The sequence below is a fragment of the Lipotes vexillifer genome, unplaced genomic scaffold (genome assembly GCF_000442215.2).
Source record: "Lipotes vexillifer unplaced genomic scaffold, Lipotes_vexillifer_v1.1 scaffold150, whole genome shotgun sequence".
Taxonomy (NCBI): Eukaryota; Metazoa; Chordata; class Mammalia; order Artiodactyla; family Lipotidae; genus Lipotes; species Lipotes vexillifer.
In genome coordinates this window covers 6,006,952-6,020,267 of record NW_006792921.1, presented here as the reverse complement: position 1 = coordinate 6,020,267, position 13,316 = coordinate 6,006,952, and the positions used below count along the sequence as shown (strand labels likewise).

Sequence of the window (13,316 nt, the reverse complement as noted above, 5' to 3'; positions counted from 1 at the left end):
CGGAAGAGCCCTACGCCAGGCTAGTAAATCACAACGCTGGCCAGAATTCGACCTCCTGAATTCCAGAGCGCACACAACAGCACATTCCCAGACTTCCTAGCGCCACACACACGAAGGGTTGAGGGGTCAACCAAGATCCCTTTTGTGAGTCCACACAGAACATATGCACCCACAAATCTAAACCTGGTGCCCACCTCAAACAAAAGTTTGTGGAGACAGAAAACAGGAAGAAAAACTTTCATGATCTTTTAAAAGCGTGGAAGACAGTTAAGAGGAGGGAGCACTTCACCAGGCTGTACCACAGACAACAACAGTTCATGGGTTAGTGACCCCATCAGCCACCTGAAAACCCCTTTAGCGTTCCGAGACCAACACAGGTGACAAAAAACAAGGTCAACAGCAGCAGGTGCGAAGGCAAGGATTCACCAAGGGGATTAGCAACATGAGAAGAGATATGACAACAGAAATCATGACATTACAATAAAAGAGCAGCAGAAATAAGAACATGCTATCATGATGCTGTGGTGATGGTAAGTCTGAACATCGGCGACAAAGTTACGAAGGACAACACGTGTGCGGGGAAATCTGTCGGAAGTTAGTTATATCACAGCATGCCCCGCACCTACGTCACTCAGGTTCATAACTCGTCGCCAGAAGACTCTTATGAGAAATTACAAAGAAAACAATGTAGTGTGTATTCATTTTTCTGAACCATTAAAAAGGAAAGAGGGGCTTGCCTGGTGGCGCAGTGGTTGAGAATCTGCCTGCCAATGCACGGGTTCGAGCCCTGGTGTGGGAAGATCCCACATGCTGCGGAGCAACTGGGCCCGTGAGCCACAACTACTGAGCCTGCGCGTCTGGAGCCTGTGCTCCGCGACGAGAGAGGCCCGCGCACCGCAATGAGGAGCGGCCCCCGCTCGCCACACTAGAGAAAGCCCTCGCACAAAAATGAAGACCCAACACAGCCAAAAGTTAATTAATTAATTAATTAACTTTTTTTAAAAAAGGAAAGAAAGGTGGTTCTCTGGTGGCCTAGTGGCCTAGTGGTTAGGATTCTGGGCTTTCACTGTTGGGGCCCGGGTTCAATCCCTGGTTGGGGAACTCAGATCCCTCAAGCCACACTGCGTGGCCAAAAAAAAAAAATTTTAATTAAAAAAAAAAAGGAAAGAAAAAGAAAAGTAATAGATTATGATGCATCACAAGAAGGAGGAAATGAATAGAGTGCTAACACATCCCATCAGGCTTGAAGGGTAAACAGAATGGACAAAGGACAGATGCTCAAAGAGGAAAAAGGAACTTTTTCTATGTTGCTATTTCATTGTTTTATTGACTTTCTCCCTCTAAAATGTTTTGAAAAAGCTGTTAAGTAGATTCTGAAGGGTGTATTTAAGTGTTAACACCCAATAATACAGCCAGCCCTCTCTATCTGTGGGTTCCGCATCTGCGCATTCAACCAACTGTGAATGAAACATACTCAGAAAAAAAAATTCCGGAAAGTTCCAAAAAGCAAAACCTAAATTTGCTGCAAATCTGGCAACTATTGGTGTAGCATTTACATTGTGTTCGGTATTATAAGTAACCTAAAGATGATTTAAAGTATACGGGAGGATGTGCGTAGGGTCTATGCAGATACTAAGCCATTTTATATGAGAGACTTGAGCATCCAGGATTTTGGTGTCCGTGGGGATTGTGGAACCAAGCCTCAGCAGACACCAAGGGATGACAGTATTCCCTCTGTACGAAGTGTCTACTGCTCTCAAAACTTGGCATCAGATAGCTGTACTAAACACACAGCTCAGCCGGCCACAAATGTGGGCATTTGTGCTCAATTCAGTTTCCTGCCCAACAAAAGAAAACTCAGTGAAGAACAGGTACTGTTTCGGTCACAGAATATAACTTAATGACAGCATTACTACCACAGGCGTGGCAGGTTCCATTTCTTGTTAACGCCTAAGTTACTTTTCAAAAGCAAAGTGTTTTCAAAAATTCTTAAGAACCTGTTATTTGAATAAGAACAAAAGAGGTAAAAAGCTTAGTTAAGTAGATATCTAGTTAGTCCTTCTCATGAATACTTACTTTTGCCTTTAATCAAAAGAGTTTGGGAAAATTCAACCATCACAACTACTAAGCTTTCCAAGCACAAGCTACCACATGGGGTATTTCAAATAAAGAGGCAAATATAAAACTCATATAAGCTCAGAAACCCCAACACTTAACAACAACAAAAAAATAGGAATTAAAGAAAAAAGCTTAAAAACATGTAACTTGATCATTTGACTGTCACTAAAGATGTCAACTAGTATATCTATGCCCTTAAACATATAAACATGCTCATTATCATTTACTAAAGATGTCAATGAACATATTCATGTACTGAAAGGTGACACTACAAAAACACGCCTAAGAATGGTAGACAACAACTTTGGGATCGTGGTTACCTCTGAGCAGAGAGAGGAAAAGGGTGGAACATTAGCTATATCAGTAACTTTTTTATTAAAACAATAAAATATGAAGCACACAAAAAGAAAATATAAAGGCTTTAAAGGAGTTCTCCCCTCTCCTTAGAAGTCTGCTACTTCGGAGCTTCTGGTTTTGTTTTAGTCCAGTCTTCCAATGACCTTACACAAAACACTGTAGCCTAATCTCAAAGCTAGGCCCACATTTCTGTTTTTAAAATTTTTTCTTAATTCTTTTAGATTTAGGTATAATTAACATATAAGATTATATTAGTTTCAGGTGTACAGCATAATGATTCGGTATTTGTATATACTGCAAAATGATCACCACAGTAAGTCTAGGTAACATCCGTCACCACACACAGTTACAATTTTTTTTTCTTGTGATGAGAACTTTTAAGATCTACTCTCTAAGCGAATTTCAAATATATAATACAGTACTATTAACTATAGTTACCATGCTGTACATTCCATCCTTAGGACTTATTAGGCTCACATTCTCTGATCTCTCATCCTTGAGGGTTTGGCCACAGCTCACAGTGACACTCAGAAAAGGATGAGCAGGAGTGCAGTAGGGTTTATGAAAGCAGTGTAGCACAATGGTTAAGAGCAGGGGCCTGGAGTCAGATAGCCCTGGTTCACATCCCAGCTCCACCACTCACTAGCTGTGAGACTTAGGCAAATTACCTAATCTCTCAGCACTTCAGTTTCCTCAGAAATAGGACCAATGCACAGAATTACTGTGAGGATTACATAAGATGATAATACACTTAGAACGGTATACAGCCCTTAACAGTTCCAAATATTAAATGAACAAACAAATGAAATGTAATCTAGGCCAGATTCAGAATCTAAATTGAGATAGCAAGAATTTGTGTCCAGGACTTCCCTGGTGGAGCAGTGGTTAAGAATCTGCCTGCCAACACAGGGGACACGGGTTTGAGCCCTGGTCTGGGAAGATCCCACACGCCGCGGAGCAACTAAGCCCATGTGCCACAACTACTGAGCCTGAACTCTAGAGCCCGTGAGCCACAACTACTGAGCCCACGTGCCAAAACTACTGAAGCCTGTAGTACTGAAGCGCGCGTAGAGCCTCTGCTCTGCAACAAGAGAAGCCACCGCAATGAGAAGCCTGCGCACTGCAATGAAGAGTAGCCCCCGCTCGCCGCAACTAGAGAAAAGCCCGCGCACAGCAATGAAGACCCAATGCAGCCAATAAATAAATAAATAAACAAATTAATAAATAAAATAAAAAATAAATCTATTAAAAAAAGAATTTGTGTCCAGTTTAACTTGAAATCTTCTCATACAAAACAGAAAATAGTTTATTGGCTTAATTTGAAAATGAAAAGAAATTCCAGAAAATGTAATACGTTTTGAAGTTAATGATCACCTACAATCCAAAAATAATTACCACTATCATTTTAGCATATGTCAAGTAAACTTGTGAAGAAAGTAAAGTAACAAGAAAAACCTAACAGTTTCTTTCCTAATTCCACAAAGGAAAGAGAACATATTAAAAACAATATCAGTAACAGCCACTACAGGTATATGCACATCATTATGCATGTACACATGTGTATATGTTTGTAAAGCATATAAAATTATCTTGAATAGGGGTTGACAAACCAAGGCTCATAGGCTAAGAACAGTTTTTAGATTTTTAAAGGTTTTTAAACAAAAACAAAAAACAAAACCCCCCAACTAAGAAGAGAGGCAACGGAGATCCACAAAGCATAAAATATTTACTATATTTACTAAAGAAAACATTTGTTCATGCCTGATCTAGAGAAGAGACATGAAACACTCTGGGAAGCATACAGTAGGAAGTTTCACTTTCTACATAACACACTTAAGAATTATTTTTTGCTTTCTGTTTTACAAAAAAGGGTCATCATTTTTTTAATGACTTTTATTTTTATTTTTTTGTTTTTTTGTTTTTTTGCAGTACACGGGCCTCTCACCGTTGTGGCCTCTCCCATGGCGGAGCACAGACTCCGGACGCGCAGGCTCAGCGGCCATGGCCCACGGGCCCAGCCGCTCCGCGGCATGTGGGATCTTTCCGGACCAGGGCACGAACCCGTGTCCCCTCGGCAGGCGGACTCTCAACCACTGCGCCACCAGGGAAGCCCGACTTTTATTTTTAATTTAAAAAAAAAATGTATCCATTAAAAGAAAGTCACTTTAAAAAGTAAAAAGTGCAACCAAGGACATGTGGGAACCATGGACTCCTGGGCTAAAGTCTCCATATGGGTGAGAAGCCTCCCTAGCACCAAATGAGGGAGACGCCAGAAGGCTCTTGGCCCCCTTGTTTTGGATGCCACCCTGTTCCCACTGCCACCAATGCAGGAAGCATCTCCTATATCCAAATGCCTTTCAATCCAAAGCTTCAGCACTAATGTTCAGGTTTGAGGGCTGGGGGTGGGAAGCAACAATGAAGAGGTAACCCGGAGGTCTTCTCTGAATTATTATTAAATATACAGAATTTGAGAAAGGTAGTTCCTAAACAAGAGATCAGAATCTACTAGTCTATCCCCCAAATCTACCAAGTAACTCTCTAAACTAAGAGCACCATGACCTTCTTTACTCAGCCTCACCACCACTTCCAACGTCTGCTGGGGTCCTCGTCAGGAAGGCCACCCCATCTTAGCTGCACTCAGGGATATTACCAATCACACTGCCCACACCAGGAAAGGACACACCAGCACTGCCCCATCAGTGGCCTTCTCTCACTCTCTCTCACTTTTACTCTCTCTGTAAAAGCCATCCAAGTCTACAAAGGGCTTCTGGGACACAAGAGTAGCCCCCCACTTATGAGAGTGCAAGGGGGCAACTACTTTTTCCATTTAGTTCAGGAAGAAATCTTTTTTTTTCTTTTTGTTCCACTCTGACATGAAGCACACAAAAGGCAACTCTGATATCCATGCTTCTAGGTTAACAATGTGAAAATCACATGGTAAAAAACCACTGCATTCTACTTACATAGGACGTTTTGGATTCGGCATCCCAACAGTCACAGGCATAATGGGCCATCTCATTCTCCATGTGCTGTCGGAAGCGGAGCTTATCTGGAGAGACACCAACCTTCACGAGGTAGAGGTAGATGCGGCCAATGAAATAGCCTAATACTGAGTTGTTGATCACGCCCTAAAAATAAATGAATAAACAAATAAGTAGATAAATAGGCAAGCAGCACGCAAGCAACCATAGAGGAACGAACAAAAACACAAACATTAATGCTTTTGAAGGCCAAGGTACCATTTTCCATTGAGTTATTCATCATCTACTGAAAAATTTTTGAAACACAAGGTAGGCTAATTTATCCAGCTTTCAGAACAATCTTAAATACCCAAAATGTGATCTTGGTTATTTTCAAAAGGTTTAACTGTCAAGATAACAAGCAGATAATAATGGCGTCATTCAAAATCTTTCTACCATACTCACTGGGTCAGCAAAAATTCAGCCTAATACCTCATACCTTCTAAATCTACAGTGTTAAAAATGACATTCATAATAATGATCCTAAGGAATTGTAAATATATTCCTTCTGAATTAGCAAAAGTCATAAGACATGTTGAGGGGATTTTAATGTACTCTTATCCACTGAAATTTGTGAATCCCATATAGTATATGTAATCTTATATTTTTAGTACAGAAGGATCTTAGAAATCGTCTAGCCCCATCTCCTAGTCCCTGCAGGGCTCTTTTCTGCAAAACAACTGACAAGTTATCACTCAGCCTCTACTTGAATATTTTCAGACAGGAAGCTCATTGTTCCCAGGGCAATTCATTCCACTATTAGGCAGCAGCTACTGTTGGAATGTTTTCACTCACTCATTTCTCCAAGCAAATAATTAGAGAAATTCTATTACAGGCAAGGCCTTACCCCAATTGCTATGGGTAATGCAAAAGAATTTAAAATCCAGAGGGCTTGCTTTCTGTAAGTCAAAATGTCTCCCCAAAAGTAGTATACACTGTTAAAAGTCAGATTGATGGGGCACAGTTCAAACCAAGAACTTTTTTCCAAGTGCTCTGCTAAACATATTTTTCGTGTTAGCCCCAATGGTCCACACAGTGGCGTATTCAGGTAATTTCCTCCCACTATAATAGTGTGTAATAAATACTGTATAAAAACACATACTGTATCAAAATAAAATGCCTGCCAAAATAAAATATTTTGTCATCCAGTACACAGAATTTGCTAAGTGCCAAAAACCTGGAATAGGTATAGTCTAAATTAAGTTACCTATGGAATCTTACCTGTTCAACAGCATCTCCTAGGCGCATTTTCCGAGCAGACTGTCCGCTGACCTGGGCTTTCGCTGAATACAAATACAGGTGGAGGTCTGCCACATTCTGGAACTTGGGATGGTCTTTCTCACTGGGATCTACAAAGTGCTCAATTTCTGCCATTGTGAATTCTCTGAAAGCCAAAATATAAGGGATAAAAGTTGCACACTTCACTATAAAAAACAATAAACAAAAGCCATTATTTTCAACTTCATTCTACAATGATATAGAATGATATGGAAAATAGTTTTTAGAGAACAGATTGATACAGTTTTTTAAAGTTAGGAAAACCTGAGCGAACATCAGACACACACAAAAACTGAGATACTGAATAATGGCTTCCAAATAAAATGATTTTCCTTAAAGCATTAGCAAGTCTTTATAGATGTACACTAAATGAAGCTCCTGATTTACTTTTCATAGAATGGGAAATTAAAAGTGAGTTGAAATTATTCTTTAGCTTTTATAACAGTGTGATTTCTTCCTTTTTCTTGCTCTGAACAAGTAAATGACTGCTAATGGCACCATACAGCTGGTGTCTTTAGAGTAGCAGCTTCTCAAATAAAGTGTTATTCAAGGCAGAGGACATAAGGCATGAATTGAAAAAGCTAACATCAAGCTAACTGCATAATGATGAAATAAGTAGGCACATAGTAATGGTTTCCCAAAGAGACTTCCCTGAATGGCAATTTAGTAGCTATTGGGTGGAAAAGAGTTTTAAGTTAATTTTAGGAGAGTCAAAATCAAGTCTCTCTTCTTTAAAACACACACACAATTTACTAGTGCACTTTCAGGATTATCTCAGATGTTTTAGAAGTAATGAAAAATTGCTTAAATGGTTCCTAAAAATACATGAAATGCATTGCGAAAGAGCTCTGATATTTTTTTCAATTTTATTTTTTAATGGTATCCCTTATTTGGTCCAGCAGCACCTATGTCTTGTCTTTCAACAGCTATCAAACATCTTCTCTGCGCGTAGAAATATGAGAGAGAGAAGTATGATGTCTGTCCTCACACAGCTTCCGAGTGGGATGACAGCAACAGAATATCTAAAATGAAGGGCAGATCAAAATAAGGACCTTGTCCAGAATCCCCAAATAATCTGCTGCCAAAGTCTTTCCATCTGTTCTGGAAGTTAATCCCAGCTCAAAGACAGGAGATAGAAATCAACACTAATACTGATTGTATCAGCTGTCTGTTGTCTTTGAGTTCAGAAAGTCTACCTGGAACTCTGGAGATATAAAATAGACACAGGACTAGAAGACAGAGCCAGCCAATCAAAATAAAATTTAATTAAAAAAATTTCATATGAACAATCCAATGCTCCCAACTTAAATCAAAGGAATCATAGCTACACAAAGACTTATCACCTGATAACTCTATGTCAAGAAGAAACACTAAACAAACAAGTCCTAGCCCTACCATGAAACAAAAGCCATGGGGATACTGACTCGTGGAATGATGAGTGGATTTCTAGCCAGGATCTTGCAGAGGCACATGGCAAAACCAACCAAAATCCAGATGGAACACTTTGAACCGAAAGTGACCAAGGAATAAAATGTCAGGAAGCCCCAAGAGACTTTCCCCAGTTAACTCCTGGGATTGCTCCTCTGTTCTGAGCTGGATTTCCTATTTACCACTTCTTATTCCACAGGCCCCAGGTTTTGCCTTACTTCACGGTCCTTTATAATCATCCAACAGCTACTCTACTTGATGTAAATCGTCTCCGAAACAGTGGCTTTAAACAAGCTCAGTCTCACACAGCTTCCTCAGTATTCTGAAAGCATGCAGACACTACTGGGACAGAGGGGAAGCCCAGAAGCAAGACGAGAAAAGATACGAAGAAACCCAGACACTGAGAAATAAAACAGATTTAAGTCTGACAAGTTTTTCATTGTTACAACACCTAGTTAAAGTTTAGGACTATCTCTTCTCTCTGCAGCAAAGTCCAGGAGGGTCCTCCCCACTCCATTTCTCTAGGCTGTGCAAGCTCCTTCCTCATGAAGGTCACTGGGGCTGTGGAAAATACTTCTGGAGTCTAAGAAAGTTAAGTGAACCTATATATCCCATTTTTATATCGAATTTATTACCTTAAGAGATGATATCAGTAAGAAAATGTATAGAAATCTCAAAAAACTTAAGTCATAAATAGCTAAGTCATAATAAGTTTCTAAAGAAAAACGTAACTCAGAAGTGCCAGGATGCCTTCCCGCACATTCTGGATACACCTGATGAAGGGAGGTTATTAGAATAGAGACAAGAGAGCATCTGAACTAGCATAGATAGCGGTAAGCTTGCTAGCTGGACACTGTCATAAAGGTGCCCCAAATATCTGGAGGAACACCATCTGGCTGCTGAAACACCCTCGCCCCAATACCAGCAATGCCATCTGCCCTGGACACCTAGAATGGCCCTCCTGCCCTAACCATCACTTCCTCCCCACCTCACCCTACACTCATCTATACCACCACGGCCAGAAAATGCCTCGGTGTAGACAATCAAGATCTTGCCATCCTCAAAACATAAGATGAACAAGGAGAAAAGATCATTTTGGATCAGATGTGAAACTTCAGCCATTCTTCACCCTCCTTCCTGTCCCTTCAAGTCCACTTCAGTCACTCAAAATTGTCCATCATCCCAGAGATTACATTTGGAGGTAACAAACAAACAACAAGTATATAATCATGTAAGAAGGAAGAAGGTTGTTAAAACAGCAAGCTTTTGTTTCCACTTCAATGCCAAAATCATTTACTAATTTCACCAGAAGAATAACACGGGCAGTACCTGACTCGGATCAGTCCAGATCGAGGGGAGATCTCATTTCTGAAAGAATTTCCAATCTGGGCAGCAGCAAAAGGCAACCTTCCTTGGTTGAATTCCAAAAGTCGCTTGAAGTTCAGGAAAATCCCCTGTGCAGTTTCTGGTCTCAAGTATCTGGAAATTTAAACAAATCAGTCTGTTATAAAGGAGGAAATTATGTTTTCCAATAAATCTGAAATTCTAGATACAAATCCTAAAAGTCCTAAATATACTATCTTCACACAAAGCTGTATGGGCCCTAAAAAAAAAAAAGAAAAGTTTTCGAAATAGAAATTTTCCTCAGTAGCAAACAGTCTCAAACAGGTAATAGAGAAGGTATCAGGTGACTGGCAGGGCAATACCACTGTTAGACATGTCATTTAACTTCATCACTCCAGTGAGTCACACATGACCTCTCTTACAATATCTCCAAAACCTCTGATATTCTCCTGACTAATCATTTACTTTGGAGGCAGATGACAATTTTAGATCCTTTTGAAAATAAAGTAAGTATACCTCTGCTGTTAACCTACACATTAAAGCATAACCGTGGAGCTAAAAAGAAGCCGGTATGGGCTGACATTTAACATTAGAGCTCACTCATCACAATCATCACACACCATGGCAGGCAATTTTCAGGGTTTTTCATATCATTTTCTTCTTTGTACCCAGAGACACACACAAAAAATAGAGAAGTCCAGAATGATCGATTCTTTGTGGTACTTTATATCTTCAGCCAGAGGCCTCTTCTGTATTTCTCCACATTTCAAAAAGTTACAGTCACTCAAATACACCCTGAGAGCCATTGTTTTCTTCTCAATTTCACAGACAATATTCTGGGCAAAACATCACATAAGAAAGAGCTCCCAACAGCCTACTTCAAAAGAAACGTTTTATGAAAACAACTTTAAAGTAAAGTTTTACTCTCGTCTCACTCTTCTCTTCAACAACTCTTTTCATTTTGTGGTTTTTATCCAAATATAAGTATAGTTACAGTTAATATGTATAGTTATTAAGTAGGATGTACTAAATTATACTTTATACTTTTGTATTTTCTAAAAAAATTGTAAAATTTTCTCATATTTAACAGTTGCAGAGTATTCTACTAAAATAACCCACTTCACTATAATTTATTTAACCGTCCTGAAATGATGGGATAAATAGGTTATTTCTACTTTTCATTTATACACTCTTGATAAGTATAGCTTCCTTTCCTTTGAGTTATTTCGTTAGATAAATTCACAGGAGTGGGAAGGCAGGTCAGAGGGCATGGCCCATTTTATGACTCTCTGTATGTATTGCCAAAATGAAAGGTTCACCCTTGGCCTCTTTCCACAAAATATCCTAAATCAACCCACTGTCTTATTAAAATAATTCCAATAATACATTCTGTCACAATTAATTTTCATTATTCTTTAGTTTCTACTCCAGGAAATATGATCTATCTAGCTTCATCTAGCAAAACCCATCCTCTTACCCTAAAATGAGACCATGAGAAAAACATCTGAAGCTATGAAATGGAATACTTTGACCAAGTTTGTTAACAATGGACAAGGAATCTGGACATACAGATTCTTCTTCTGAATCATACTGTAAACTGTTCAGGTTTTCTTTACTCTATCTGTGAAAACCACACTTTAGCTTGAATCAACAAACAAAACGTATCCTGTCCAACATGGTAGGTCACTAGTCACATGTCTATTTAAATTCTTAAAATTAAATAAATTTAGAAATTCAGTTCCTCAGAAGCACTAGCCCCATCTCAAAGTACACAACAGCCCCATGTGGCTAGTGGCTACCATATTGGACAGCAGATTATAGAATATTTCCACCACTGCAGAAAGCTCCATTGGGCAGTGCTGATCTACAACAAATGGTTTCCAAAGTCTCCTTCGACAGTAAGTTCAATGTCTTTCAAAATCGTTCTTCAACCCTCTCTCCTGCCCTATGCAGCTATAACTACAAGATGTGATGATCACAGACTTCTGTGTTTATTTTGTGACCAAAAAAAAAAAAATCATCATATATATTAAAAAATAAAAACTATATTCAGAAAGAATTAGAAGAAATAAAATTTAAGAATACATCTGTCATTATTTCTCCTTAATATATTTGTCTACACTTTCTACAAATCACTTTTCAAACATTTTCCTTCATGGCTGATATTGATATTTACCTTTTATTACAAGTAATTTTAATAACTTCATTACATAAACAATAAGTGATACATACCCAGGCATGTTTCCTCCAGGCCCAATGAAGGTCTTGAACATTAAGTTAAAAGGCACTGGAGGGGAAAGATCATTTCCAGTAGTGGGGGATTTTACATTATAGTTCACAAAAAGATCCCCCAGTTCTTGCTGTCCATAGTTATCGAGCTAAAGAATACATCAAGAAAATGATTAGTGTAAAAGACAGAAAAAACAAGGCATACAATAAAGTATTATATATAAAACCCCATCCATCATTAAAATTCACCCAAAATAAAACCATCAGAATTAACCTAAACTTCAAGATATTTACATTAAACCCATAAACAGTTTATACTCTTTCCATTTACCAACAGAGAAACGGAGTATCTTTCTGAGACCGACCTAAAATTCACACACGTGGGCTTCCCTCGTGGCGCAGTGGTTGAGAATCCGCCTGCCAATGCAGGGGACACGGGTTCGAGCCCTGGTCTGGGAGGATCCCACATGCCGCGGAGCAACAAAGCCCGTGAGCCACAACTACTGAGCCTGCGCGTCTGGAGCCTGTGCTGTGCAACAAGAGAGGCCGCGGCAGTGAGAGGCCCGCGTACCGCGACGAAGAGTGGCCCCAGCTCGCCACAACTAGAGAAAGCCCTTGCGCAGAAACGAAGACCCAACACAGCCAAAAAAATTAATTAATTAATTAATAAACCACAGTTTAAAAAAAAATAAAATAAAATAAAATAAAAAATAAAAAAAAAATAAAATAAAATTCACACACGTACCATTGAAAGATACAACGGTACGATAAAAGATAAGGTAAAATACCTCTTGTTCAATTATAATAGTTACTGGTTGGCAAGAATCTGAATCACATAAATAAGTTTTCACAGTTGAATTTTACTACTCTGTACACTTAAGAGCCAGGTGCACTTCCCTGTCTATTAATTAAATGTGCATGTAACTTTCCTTTCCCACCAGATATTCAGTTCCTTGAAGGTAGAAGCCGTGTCTTATTCACTTCTGCATTTTCCAGGGCACTGCACATCCTATACATTGATGATCAATGCCAAACCCTCTAAAATGATATATGAGCTCCAATTCAAAAACTTCAAATGACTATGACAAACCATCTAATAATAAAGAATATTTAAAACTTAAAAAAAAAACTTCTAATAGAAATAAAATAATTAGATAAATCAACTAATGAGTGATGGCATGTGGGGTCAGAAAAACCAGTGTAAATCACCCAACTCTACCACTTATGGGTTGTGTGATTCAGGATCGAGTTCCAACCTAATCTCTCTGAGCCTCAGTTTGCTTATTTGTAAAATGGGGAGAACAGATTCTACCTCACTTCTTAACCACAGAGGGTGAATCAATGCCTTTTATTTATTTATTTTTAATTTTTATTTATCTATTTATTTTTGGCTGCGTTGGGCCTTCATTGCTGCGCACAGGCTTTCTCTAGTTGCGGCGAGCGGGGAGCTACTCTTTGTTGCGGTGCGCGGGCTTCTCATTGTCGTGGCTTCTCTTGTTGCAGAGCATAGGCTCTAGGTGCATGGGCTTCAGTAGTTGTGGC

At 39.2% G+C, this 13,316-nt stretch overlaps 1 protein-coding gene across 1 annotated transcript in view; it reads right to left on the bottom strand.

Moving 5' to 3' along the window:
• Positions 1-13,316, bottom strand: part of GARS1 (glycyl-tRNA synthetase 1) — a 42,952-nt gene that overhangs the window by 15,668 nt on the left and 13,968 nt on the right. Inside the window, exons 7-10 of the mRNA XM_007466101.1 lie at positions 11,778-11,923; positions 9,531-9,680; positions 6,717-6,879; positions 5,439-5,603 (exon numbers count right to left, since the gene is read on the bottom strand). Coding sequence (XP_007466163.1) covers positions 5,439-5,603; positions 6,717-6,879; positions 9,531-9,680; positions 11,778-11,923 — 624 coding nt within the window. The remainder of the gene's footprint in view (positions 1-5,438; positions 5,604-6,716; positions 6,880-9,530; positions 9,681-11,777; positions 11,924-13,316) is intronic.